Source organism: Ascidiella aspersa, chromosome 8 (assembly GCF_963924565.1).
Source record: "Ascidiella aspersa chromosome 8, kaAscAspe10.2, whole genome shotgun sequence".
In the NCBI taxonomy this organism is placed as follows: domain Eukaryota; kingdom Metazoa; phylum Chordata; class Ascidiacea; order Phlebobranchia; family Ascidiidae; genus Ascidiella; species Ascidiella aspersa.
Genome location: NC_139454.1, coordinates 10,403,128 through 10,417,020, shown reverse-complemented (window position 1 = coordinate 10,417,020; position 13,893 = coordinate 10,403,128). Strand labels below are relative to the sequence as shown.

General features: G+C 37.9%; 1 protein-coding gene across 1 annotated transcript; it reads left to right on the top strand.

Moving 5' to 3' along the window:
• Nucleotides 1-3,819: 3,819 nt before the first annotated feature.
• On the top strand, nucleotides 3,820-13,696 carry LOC146136038 (uncharacterized). Its single transcript, XM_083396137.1, has 16 exons — nucleotides 3,820-3,953; nucleotides 4,243-4,302; nucleotides 5,802-5,847; nucleotides 6,235-6,449; nucleotides 6,728-6,820; nucleotides 7,277-7,372; nucleotides 7,944-8,039; nucleotides 8,298-8,435; nucleotides 9,667-9,840; nucleotides 10,251-10,349; nucleotides 10,496-10,540; nucleotides 11,261-11,311; nucleotides 12,039-12,285; nucleotides 12,793-13,013; nucleotides 13,294-13,412; nucleotides 13,667-13,696. Exons 2-16 carry the CDS (start codon nucleotides 4,248-4,250, stop codon nucleotides 13,694-13,696), a joined length of 1,725 nt encoding a protein of 574 aa, XP_083252263.1. The 5' UTR covers nucleotides 3,820-3,953; nucleotides 4,243-4,247.
• The last annotated feature ends 197 nt before the right edge of the window (nucleotides 13,697-13,893 follow it).

The following is a 13,893-nucleotide window of genomic DNA, read 5'->3' as shown; positions in this document are numbered from 1 at the left end:
GGCTTTATAGTTGCATATCTTTAAGGAGACTCCAGCCTTGAGTTTAAAATTGGAACAATATCAACGTCGGAATAAAAAACAGTTAAGAATAAGACATAAATAGGATTAATACCTAATAGTCGTAATAATGACGAAATTGGAACCAGACCGAAACGGTTAAAATAAGGCATATACCCTTTATCTAACCCCAAACCCCACCCATAACTATCATTAACTTCCCTAATATTTTCAACCCTAACCCAATTGCTAACACCACCAACTACTCGCCTAAGCCAAAACAGGGGCAAAAAATCTGAGGCCAAAATAGCGGCGCCCAAATGTCGATAGCAAACTGCCAATACCAAACAGGTGTCCCCCAATCATCCCATACCCTTTCGCTACAGTCCTGGGCGTAATTTTGTCCATTTAAATCTTATTCCGATTAATTTTGGACTTAATTCGTCATGTTTAGGTCTTATCTCTAGACTATTTTAGATTTTATTTTGTCGTGGTTATTACTGCGAATTTATTATGTTGGTGGTCGTAATACTACTGTATTATAGATTATCTGATTTAGATATTGCTGCCTTGTAGGTCTTATTATGTTTTCTACTTGTAAGTACTGTGGAATCAATGAGCTAAGCTTAATGGGAAAGTAAAAAATATATTGATGTTAAATATACTATTTTTTCATTTTGCTCGCGGCGCACCTGGCAGCCTTCCATGGCGCACCAGTGCGCCGCGGCGCACCGGTTGAGAAACGCTGGTTTAGTCAGATAAAAAAATAATTTGATATTTGATTTCCGGCGATAGACGGTAACAGTGGTTTTGAAAAAATGCAATTCGACACAAAGTGTTAATAAAAATTAAAGTGACCAACAAATTTTAAAGCTCGCTACAGTTTTTGTTAAATGAGTATTATTTTCCTCCTTTAACAATTAAATAAAGTTATTAAAGCCTGACACAAATTTTCATATCCTGTCGGGGATCGTCGAATATTCCAGTTATCCGTCCCTTGATGAAAAAAGTGTGGCGAAAATTATTGCTTCATTGTTGTCATAAGTTTTACTGACTAAACATAGTCAAAATTGATCGTAAAAGTACAAAATACTTAAAACAATTGGGCCAGCACCGAAAAACTAATTAAAATTAGTGGCTCAAAAATTGCGAATTACAAAATCATGAACATATATTGAAGTTGATTAATTACTCGTAAGTTTATTTGATGTCAAGCATATGACAGCATAAAAGTATAAATTAACACCAAGCGAAGCATGTAGCCTAACCAATAAAATCACTACGGTATACAAAAGTTGTTGAGCTTGCGCGGTAATCAGTAGGCTACTAAAGTCACATTTTTGTTTTAGGTTAGTTTTACAAAATTATGACTTTTTGAAAGTAAACAACATTTTTTATTGTTTCATTTTTTTTATTTATTCATTTTTTTTTTTTTTATTAGAAGCAACATTTTTATTGCTTTCTGTATAGCTTGATAACTAGGGCGATTATTTTGACCTCAAAATTGAAATGTTGACCTAAAAACATAATTTTTTGACAAAATTTTGACCTATTAGAAATAAATTGGTTTAAACCATTGGTTCTCAACCGCCGGTCCGCGTCAACTTTTCTGCCGGTCCACAAATATATTAAAATTTGATATCTCAATTGCAAAATTCAAGATGTTGAAGGCTTATCCATCAAATTTAGAACTTCGCCAGCTCCGTAATTTGCAGCATTGTGAGGTAAATAGAGTTAGTCATATTATTTGGACTTCATTGTAAGTCACAATGCTGCAAGTGTTTTTGCCAACTGTTCAAAACTAAGCTACAACTCGTTTAAGCCTTAAACTTTGAGACCAGTTGTATGAAAGCTAAGAAGTGTTTTAGTTGTATACTATTGCGTAATTAAATTTGGGGTGGATTTTGATTCTTGAAGGTCCACCGGTCCGCAAAATTTGTTTTAAAATTTACCTGTGACGTTATGGAAAATTTTCCTGTCCTACGACCTTGTATCTCGCACATTCACAATGCTACTGTCGCTGACATTTTATGCACTGCCGCCCTTCAATACACAACCGGCAACCGCTAAGCAGGTCGTCCCACTTTTGCGTCGGCTTGGCCTTGATCGTAGCCATTCTAACAGGGTTGGCCTATACGCAGTTTTGCGCAACATACGGAAAGTTCAAAAACTTTGTTACGTTCCGAGCTTGTGTGAAAAGCTTGTGGAAAATCTGGTGTGCTTAAAAACTCTTTATAGCTTGAAGGCCCCGTGCGTCTTATCGAACCTTTAAAAAGGACAGGTTTGCCACTTAATTTAGATACTATTTTTGCTTCTTTTATAACGTCATGTCTTCAGTTAACTTTTTACACCATCTTAAAATAATATATGCCTCCACCGCGCTTGTTTTAGAGGCACCAGTAAAATCTGTTGACTTACATGCCACTCATTCTATTAACAGTTTTCGTGTATTAGGCTAATGATTGATTATCGTGACCACCAAATTTTATTATTATTGCCCGAATTCAACCTAATGATAATAATAGTTGGTTTAAAACATCTACAATACAGGATTAAATTTGGGCACAAATGTTGGCGTTTTTTGTTTTTTATATCAATTTCCGTGTGCACCGTCTGATTAGTACAATGGTGTTTTTATACGAAAGTACAGCATTGTGACGCGTGGTTATAATCTTTTTCGCAAAACTTTCACCACCTCTTATACACAGAGTACAGTATAATTGAATTGTGAGCACATCACCAACTCAACTGTGGTGTTTGCCAAAGTCGTAACCCTCTTTTAACGGTTCACGACTCCTTGGTAAGACACAGCACACGTCACACACACACACACACACACACACAGGTGACCAGTCTACAACATTTCCCCTTCGAGATTAAACCCGCCTTTCATTACCGACATAACTTATTTGTCCAGCTTTTTTTTACCCAACCTGCGGCTGAAAATATTGTTAAGCTGTGCAAACTGTATTCGGAAGAGGAAACGACACAAAAACTGTAATGAATTTAGCCTCAATGCCTGATTAAACGTAAGTTATTCCTAAAGCTCTATCAATGACACGGTTATTGTTTTTTTGTCAAAATATAGGGATTGGTAAGCGATAATAAATCATTCTGTAGCCGTTAGATCATATACAGTTATTCAAATAATAAAAAAAACACATATACACAAGTTTTATAAACTCATGTTCGATGAAGAAGTGCCCTAAACGTATCAGTCAATTAATTTAATGTAGGTCTTTGTCAACATATAGATTATAATATTACAACATTAATTCCACTTCCACTTAATATTATACTTTTTTTGATTTATATCGGGTCTTTAATTTGGATAAGCGTGTAATATATGTTATGCGTCAGAGCAGGGTCTACAGGTTTATAACATGTAACTCCATTATTAACAGGTTCTGTGACTTGTATATGACATAAAGAAAAGACCATTATAGTTGGATTAAAACTAACTTTTCTGGAATTTTTTAATGTCTTATTGCCTGTAGCTCCGAGTTCAACGAGCCTTTCATGAAGTTAACAAACGGGGTATGTCTGGCGCTGACTTCTGCCGTCTTGCGTCGCAGAAGTGTGCGAGCATGGGCGCTTCAGCGCGCCTATTGACTCTGTTGACTCAAATGCGTGTCCCGAGTGAGGCGAACGCCTGAGGAAAGTAACCGAGAAAACGAGAGAAGGGTGAATTCTGGGCGTCAACCCAACTTAGCGTTCCATTAGATTCGGCCGCGAAAGCACTGATCGAAAAAAGGGGGAAGTTTGTCCTTGGTTTATAAGCGGCGGGCGATTAACCCCGCGTTGACGAATCCACTTGCTCGAGTGAGACTGAGTTTTAGCGGGTGGCATTCTGTGTTTTAAACGAAAGACGGACCGCTAAAGATATTTTACGAATCGGCCAAACGCGGCTGTCAAGTGGAAAAACGTACAAAATAAAGGATAAGAAACAAGCTCAGGTAATTAAAGACAACAATAAGTAGAGTGTAACTGTTTATTATACAATAAAGTCGTTTACATACAGTTTATAAGTCATGCAAATACGGCAACTGCCAATAGAAGTAAGATGTAACTGATATATGCTGTTTATCTCTTAAATTAAATCATTTCATGCAAGATTTGCGTTTAAAAAATCACACAGTTTATTTATGAAAGTTTATAAAGAATAGTATTTTTTGTTATATCACATGTTTCAATACTAGTAAACGGTAAACAATATCTTTTCTAAATATGGTTGCATTTTTTCAGATTTAATGGTCCGACTTGCAATTGTTGCCGGGCTCTTTGCCCTGGCTCTTACTGTTCAAGGTAAGCACACCTTGTTTTACTTTCGTTTATATTTAGGCTACCCATACCCTTGTCGGTTACAACAATCTAATAAAATAAAATTATTCTTTTTTATTCGTACGTAAACAAACAAATTAAAACAAAAAAAATGAAATACGACTACACAGAAATATTTCCTAAACGAAACTATTTACTCATCCAACTAATTTGGTCACTTTACCGTGGTAATATTCCAGTGTCATCTGTTTTTTACGTCCATCGTCTGGATTGTTAAAAATATTTCTCGACAGTATGCGCCTTAATTAGTCTGCTACGGCTTCTTAAACACTGGAAATGTAAATTGCTTTCGGGTCATAAATTGGCATGTTTAAGTAGCACGTGCCTGCCAGAGCACAGCGAACGTAATGTGGATGTACCTATAGCATTGTGATAAGTTAAGTCTAAACTTAAGGGAAATCCGCAATTGACAATAGAGACTGAAAATTTTAGATTTGTACCTTGACGTTTTGGTTTACTTGATCTGTAAGCTTAGTCAGGAATGCGAATCACAGGCCGTCACGCTTTTTTATTATCTCCACATGTATATCGACACCCTCATATTATTCATCTAGATAGTCGTTAAGGCCAATACTGTTACGTCGAAAGGGCTCAAATCTGGCTTAGAAGCCTTCGCAAATATCAAGTAAAATAAAAGCTGCGCAAAGCCGTCTCCATATAGGCCCTATACTTTGTAAAGTCGCTTCGCTAGACTGCTATGCATATTTACCAAACGGGCGTTTAACTTTGTTCCCGGCGTGACTCCTATGCTTTGCGTTGAAAACAGCGCAAAGCGTTCCATGGAAAATTAAACTTAACGTGTAATATAACGTATATTGTTTGATAATGGATTTCAAAACCAAAAAGATCGCGTAGATCGAAATCATGATTAAAACTTCGATGTGAACTTGTGTCATCTTCAGCTAATGTGACTGCATGAGAAGTAAATCAAAGAATCACGTATAAAATGTGAGACGCAATTCTTATTATTCTGAGTTTCTACCTTAAAAAAACAGGTGGAGCGGTGTTTACAAGGTGTAAATGTTCAATTTCAACTCTCAAATTTAGTCACATTAACTGAAGATGATACATGTTCATTGTTAATATAAAACGACTTAATAAAGATAATGTCGATCTACGCGACGATTTTGGCTTTCAAATTTACTTTATCAAGCTACATTACAGATCTGTGCATATTGTATAGCCAAATAACATATATTATTATTAAACTTCTTTTGGGTGGTAAACAAGAATTTTTTTCAACGTTACTTTTAGTTTCGCTGGTAATATTTATGTCATGTGTATAAACTTGTAAACTTTCATGCGTAAACGAATTTTACAACACGGCTACTAAAACAACATAAAAGTTTAAATTGGCTGCACCAATAATGGCTAGATAGGCCCATAAGTAAACTTAGCTGGGTATTAAAAAAATGTGAGATGCTACATTGCTAACCTCCTTGTTTTGTTTGTTTTCCTTACAGGTATTACCGAAGAACAGAAAGTTCAAAGACGGAGACGAAATATATCGTGAGTGCATTAATGAGTATCCCAGAACGAAAGTCCTTTATACAAGTTTAACAATGTAAAGAGATTGTCTCAGACAAAACATGTTATGATTTCTATACGTTTGCATAAAATACTTAATACCGGTATTAAGAATTTACAGATGATAGCAATTGCATTAGTTTTTTGGCTTGTTTTCTGTTATAGTTGCCACGGCAAATTATACGTTTGCATAAATAAATCGAACGAACATTTTTGCACGCATTATGAATTGCATAATATGTGCGTTGCGGGAATTGAACAAGAACAAATATTCCTAAATACGGTTTGGTTCGTTTATCTCGCTGTTGCGGACCTCACAGGTAGACACAGTATTCCAGAGCTCTTAAAGTTAAAGCTTGTACGTTGCAGGAAATTCCCCTCGTTACCAACGTCGCTAGACCAGCTCCAGGTCCAGTCCCAGACCCAGTCCCAGAGTGGATCTGATGGACAATCGCAGAGCCAGTCGCAATCGCAGATTCAAGGCCAATTGATCTCATGCGATCCGGAATGCGTGCACGGCAGCTGCATCGAGGACAACAAGTGCTCGTGTGTGTCAGGCTATAGCGGCCTTCGGTGTGACGAATGTAAGTTTTGTTCTCTCTTTGTACGTTTTGGATTTTGCAAAAAGACCTTATACGTTGTATTTATGTTGTAACTTGATGACTCTTCATAAGACAATTTTCTAGAATTTTCCTTAAGGTTGCGAAGCTAAACCAATGAAAATAAAGACAGTTTGAAAACAAAGCTAACTATTTTTGTTGAAAAGTAAGAGGGCCTATAAGGGACCACAAGCCATAAATAACAATAAAACACTGTACAACACTTAAAACATGTTTCAGTAACATTTGTTTTATTTTCACAGTCGAGTGCACCACGGTGTGCGTGCACGGCCATTGTGTGGGCCCCAACCAGTGTGAGTGTAACACCGGCTGGGCGGGAGAATCCTGTGAACAAGGTACATGGCGGACTTTTTCGATAAAGAGTGTTGTTTGTTGCTAACAAAGTTGCAAAGCGTGGAAATGGTGTTCCCCGTTTGGTAGATAATAAAAGATACTGTTGAATGTTAACCCATAGCTAATAGCACTATCACTTATTTAAGACATTGTTCAGTTGTTACTTAGTTAAATGATGACCTAAATTGTAAATAACTCGAATCATTCATTAAATGGAAAAAAATTTGATACATGACTCTTGGTTTTCGCCAAGTATGACCCCACTTTAAGCAAATACGTGTGTCGTTGTGATTTAAAATTACATCCAGCGGAATATCAGAATGAAGGAACTATTTTATTCGCTTGTAATTACCTTGAAGAAAATATGACGTTAAGTGGACAACAATTTTATCCCACTATATGACTAGTCTTGGCTTACACGTTATGACGTATTGACAACAGTTAAATTATCCTTTCAGGCCTGTGCGACAACGAATGTCAAAACGGCGGTCAATGTTCAAGCCCGAACACGTGCACTTGCGCCAAAGGCTGGAGCGGCGAACTGTGTGAAACACGTAAGTATAGATGAAAGGTATAATAAGAATATTAAAGCCCATGCCGAAGTAGGTATCATTTTGAACGTTTCGAATAACTCTTAATTTTCAACATAGTGAGAAGGCACTGATAAATTTTACGTCTTACTACAACCTCTAACCATTATGCTCCATAGATGAGAGTAAAATATCGTATATATATATATATATAAGGTAATGAATTATAATGTTACTGCTGGGCCTCGTTAGTACTTTAATGAAATTTTGTTGGAAGAAAAACTTTAAAATTGATAAAAAGGTTAAACAGTGAAAAATGTGTTTGGCTAAAAGTAAAATTAGGGACATATACCATGTTAAATGTATAGTCACTACGATAAAAATAAAAACAAAGGGTTCTAAAAATTTAGTTTGACAAATAACTTAAGTAAATACTTAAAAATAGTCAAATTATGTTCCAATCTGGTCCCCAAACTTTTATCGTACCGCCTTTAGCCTTGCAACAGTCAGCGGTTGCTAATTTGTTTATACGCTCCCGGTAAGTTTATTAACTGAAATATACTATTGGATCTAATGCTTGCTTCTTTTCACGCAGCTCAATGTGACGTCACCTGCTACAACGGTGGCTTTTGCGGAGCTCCCAACACGTGTGTGTGTGCCGACGGATACGACGGATCTCTCTGCCAAATTCGTAAGTTGCTCAATGTGTCCACTTCCATGAGGAGAAAGGCCACAATCGCGGACGTCGCGCAGTTAAAATCGACATTTTAATGGCCTTTTGCGTGTGTTTAACAATCCCGCCTTCGTAACACTTTTGTCGAACAACAGAAGTCTTGAAACTTTAATGGTGCAAATATTTAACTTTAAATTTTCACCTACAGCTGACTGTTTAAGCTCGGCAACTTCTGTCTTAAAATGACATGTGCCCCTGTTTATTGTTACCTCTTAGCGCTACCGAAGGAGTGCAGATTTCCGTTCGAGTTCGGGGGACAAATCTACTCGTCATGTACGATGGACGACTCCAATGACGGAAACCCTTGGTGTTCTACGACGACCGCCTACGAGGGAAGCAGAATCACTTGCGATGGTAATTGGTCGCTTTTTGAGAAGTCTTCTGCTTGAAATTCACTTCCAAACTGTTAAGGCTGGTTCACACTAGACGCGTCTAGCATCAACGGACAACGTTTTTAAAAAACGCTTTCGGTTGTGAAAAAGTTAAAATATTTCAACTTTGATTTCGGTTAGAAGCGAGGAAACTTGCAGTTAACGCTGGCAACGCTTTATGTGTGAACTGGACGACGCTAATGTTGGACGCCAGACGCTAAAGCTGGACGTTAAAGCGTCTAGTGTAAACCAGCCTTTAAAATGTGTAATTTGAATATTGGAACACGTCGCTATTATTATTGGGCAAGCTTAAGGTCGTAGATTAAGTTCGTGAGCGATCGACCTCGAGTTACCCCTAGTTCCGTCGACAACGCCTGAATTACACTTTAGCCAAGCAAAAAGAAAATAGCGAGACAAATCGCCGGTCTGTTATCGAAAGGCGTTACCGTAAAGCGCGCAAGATATTGACTGCGCGTGTAAACGTGATAAATCGTCGTTTTATATGTGGAGGGTCGCCTCTGTGCCTATAGCGTTCACGTTCGGCAATCATCGTTTCCACCTGTTTGACTAAAGGCGATGTATGAGACCCCTTGGGTGTTGACCGACGCCCGCTCGGCAAAGTTTGCCCGGGTGCGACCTTTGTTGCTTGGACTGTAATTAAACTCACTAAGATGTGTATTTCTAGATGGATGTTGTTAATTTGCCCGTTTCGAATCGCCTTTTTACAAGTCAAAGTTATATACCTTAGTAGCTTTGACATGCGTATAATTACTAAATATGGCGTTAGTTAAAAACCTATTTAAATGTTTATGTAAAGTTAGATGTTTTGGTAGATACCATAACTTTTAATTAATAGATCTAAACGGACCACTTCTATAATATTTACCACAATACGTATCAAACAGTATGTAATATAAAAGCGAATATTTTATTAAAAATAAAACGAATTTATTTGTTTTTTGTGAATAAATACTGACGACAAATGTTTGCATATGCCTAAGCGAGCAACTTAAGTCACTCAATTATAAACAAAAACACTTCTAGAAAACTTTCCCATACCATTTACACCCTGGAGCTGTTAACACCTACTGTTCCCATCAGAACATAGCGTTCGTGTTCTATGCGAGTCCCGCCATTCATCAAAGATGTTCGCAAATACGAATGTCGCCTATTTTCAAACTTACCACGAATGTAACAGAATCCACTTTGTGCAGTTCACTCCCTTTGCACTGCGCCTGGCGAATACATCGAGATTCCCGGCGACTGCTTCAACTACTTCACCTGCATGTCGGACGACAGCGTGGCTGTGACCGCTTGTCCGCCAGGGTCCGTGTTCAACGTCATGGCCAACAAGTGCGACTCACCGGCCAACACTCCCAACTGCCACTGTAAGTTCTGAAGACTACTTCGGTTAGGCAATTGGCTTGAACATTTTTGGCAAAGGTCCACAGACAAAAGTTCACAATTTCCTCAGGGCCGATAAGGTTAAATATTTAAAAAAGTGTAAATGCGAGGATTAAATCAATCAAAATTCGTGTATAATACGGACTGCAGCACTTACATTTACAAGCCTGTATCACAATGCTACCCGCTCAGATTAGTACTTACATGATTAGGTTTGAAGACTAAACTCAATACTAAATGACCAATTTAGTTTTAGTTTTAAAAATACAACATATTTGCTATTCTTCGAAAGTCAGCTTGTGGGTAGCCCCGCTTTAGAAATTTAAATTTTACTTTTAAAATTAAAGAAGCTTTAGTGTTAAAAAAACTAAAAAAATTGCATTGCGATTTGCAGTTTCGTGCGACACCACTTGCGCTAATGGAGGAACGTGCGTCGCCATGAACCAGTGCGCATGCGCAGAAGGTTTCTTCGGTCCCAGCTGCGAATCAGGAGGTGAGTCTGTCGCTTAAAAAAACGTTACTTTTTGGACCTTGTTTCGTTTTTCTGTACATATTAAAGGGGAATTTTCCTGCAAAACTGTAATGTACAGTGTATGTTTGTATAATATAGTAAAGCTATTGTTTTGTTGGCAACGACAGAGTATGAAGCTTCCGCCGAGTATGGTTCCGGCGCCACTGAAATACGTAAGCATTTTAGTTGCTTCTGCTTGACAGCTTAACATGCTTGCTATGTAGAAATTTGGGTCTTCAAAAATTTCCCGAAACTATCATTGTTTTTGTATAACGTCGCAATGTAAGCTTCTATAACCTTTTTTTTTTCAATAACAAGTTAACGTTAACACTAAATCTACTTTGTTTTCCATCTATTTTCTTGATGAAATGCCACAAGTTAAAACGTTAACATTAAATCTTGCCTTGTTTTTTTCTATTTTCTCTATGAAATAGTCGTCCTTTTTAGGGCATTTTGGTTCTATTTGTGTACTGTCAATAATTTTCTGCACTAAAATTGCCGCGCTGCTTGTAGCTTTTTTCGTTTAGATTCATAACGTAAACTTATTACCATAATTGTTCATGTTATTTTACCCACGCTTACTCGTTATTTCGTCTACATTAGTTATCTTTCTTTGTCTTTTGTTTATTCATTCGTTATCAGAAATGGACTTGCGTTGGTCTGTTTTTGATGCCAAAAATTGTTTGAGCGGTCAGCTTATCTCAGTATTTCAAAGTTCATAAATCCTGGTCAAACATAAAGTTTACTTTTTCCCCGCGATGTTCGTGTTTCGGCTTGAATTTACTGTGGCACCGCACATAAATTCGTTAAAACAATGGCACACCTCAACAAACCTGCTGCCACGTTGTAAAAAAAATCCTTTTTGCAAATGTAAACACGGTTGTCCTGCACAGATCCGGCTCTCGAAGGTTCGGCGTCAGAGGCTTCAGGGGAAATACCCTTTCGTAAGAACATTAGTAGAGTATTGGCCTAGTCACTTAGGCCATATATAGTGCGTAAATCACAATGCACGACTTGTACCACCCTTGATTTGGGTGTAATCCCTGATTGATAGTTAAAATTGATTCGTTATGGTGATTGCTTATATTACTTTGATCTAGGATACTCAGAAATAGCATTATCACACAACAAGGTTGCTTTACTGATTACTACCGACGGACATTTTAGGACGCTCCTATACAGCAGTACAATTGTTAACATTATAAGTTACAGTTTTATTCTCATAAAACTTAATCGTAAAATGTAGTGTTTGCTTGCTTTTATATAATGGTAACCTTGTATGTTTTATTGCACGATTTGTAGGCTATACATTTACCTTCGGGTGGTTATTGTGGTCTCTAAGTTTCGCTATCATAAATTTTATCGTTGAAAAAAGGAAAGTATTACTCTCCATACTAAATTGTTATTTCTTTTCGGTTTTATTTCCATTAATAACGAGAATTTGACGTTTTACGGTTACGATAAACTTACATAAAAATCTATCGCTTATCAGAAGATATGTTTCATACTCCACAAAAATCTATACGAATCGTTGCGATTAGTTCTAATATCGTGTAGCAGCAGCATGCCTCGTGTAGCCGAGTAGTACATACAACATCCCTTGACCCGGCCCCTTGATTTTGAATTATATTTTCCAATCCGTAACGCGACGCCGCCTTCCTACTTTCGCAGCGCCAGTGGCTCCCGCCTTTAGTGCGAACGTGTGCGCCATTTGGGGCAAGGAGTACTTCTACACTTTCGACGGTTCGTTGTATTCGTCTCGCGGCCGCTGCAGCTACCTGCTGACTGGTGACTGCGTCGGCGACAGCTTTACCGTGAGCCTGAGCTTCAGCCAGGGCGGCAGTTCGATCGTTGCCGTCAACTTCGAAGGCACTAACTTGCAGCTGAGCGAGGGAAAGGCCTTCCTCAACGACGCAGAGTAAGCACTTTTCGCAAAAGCATTTTCTTCAGGTTTACGTGTCGCAGCGAACTCCTGCTGTTTGATGAAATGTAGCTCCCCAGAGGTTCAGACAGGAGGAGCAATTATGCGATTTTTGTCGTTCTGGCGACGCTTGTGAATTTTACAAAGACGGGACACTTTCATCTTTTGTTATATAAAAAAAGCCACTTCAAAGTAGAAAAAAATTTATTTTGTTAAAATACTTTGGCCTTTTACGCTGTATGTAGTGTATAGGCCTACTACGAACTACCGAGCCAATGAATAAAATATTTTCCTTCAAACTTATAAATGCACTGTGACATAGCATACAGAAATTGGCGAAAATAAGTTTAAATTCTACAACGTTTAATCCTAACAGTTTTTTTTTCATTAGTCAACGAATAAAACGGCGAGACGAGCACGAGCCACAAAAGCGGGGGGCAAACCTAAATATCCGAAGGATAAATTAAATTTCCCTTCGAGGTTATCTTAATGTCTTGTCGTCAGAATCGCGATCCCGAGCGTGAACGCGGGCTTCCACATGTTCAAGATCCCCAACACCGAGTACACGCTGGTGGTGTTCGCCGGCGGCGACTCGATCGCCTGGGACGGCCGCGACAACTTCTTCCTGGTTTCGACCGACGTGGCCGGGCGTGCCGGGCGGGTTTGCGGCCTTTGTGGCAACATGAACGGCGACGCCAGCGACGACATGATGCCCAAAGACGAACGTAAGGGCTTCATTTCTTTACTTTGGTCAACATTTAAACAATAAAATATCCCCCGTTTTATATTTTTTCAATATCAGGTTTACGTTTCATGGATTTTATTGCAATCATAAAAGTAAAAGCCAGTAGCTGTTTAAATCTGAAAAAAGATATAGTTTACAAGTTGTTAATCGGAAACAGTTGGACGTAGAACTATAAACTCTGATATTTAGTTTGCGTAGTATATCAAAACAATTATATAAAGTAAAAGAATACCATAGATAATTTCGTTTCCTGATTTCAGTTGTTCCTATTACTGACGTTAAGCGATTCATGGACAGCTGGCTTACGTCATCAGATGGAAGTTGCGCCACTGCCGAAACACCAGATTTCTGCGGAGCCCTTACCACTCAACAGCTTACGGTACATAAAATCTTTTTTCATTTTAAATCCAATTTTATCCTTGCTCGACAATTTAGTAATAACACAACAAAAATGTGCGGTAAAAACGTTCAAATCAACATGGGTTTTAAGTGTAATTATTTAAACAAATGTTGATAGATAAACCGGTATAAGCCATATCGTGATGGAAAAAGTTTTTTTAAATGCAACAAAGTAAAAGCAAAATACAATCCGAAAAATTCACGTTATTTACCATTGAACAAACTACATTTCAGGTAAAGGCTTATCGGTTAAAGTGGTATTAGGGCGAATTTCGAGCGACTCGTGAGCAGATAATATGCCACCTAACACCATAGAGCAGTGGTTCTTAAACTTTTTTTACCGCGGACTAATTTCAAAAAAAAATTTTAAAAAAGGACGTCATAAATTGACGTCAAAATAAAAATAGACTTCATAAATCTGTCGATTTCGGTCCAAAAAACATGAAAGTGAAATGGAGTCT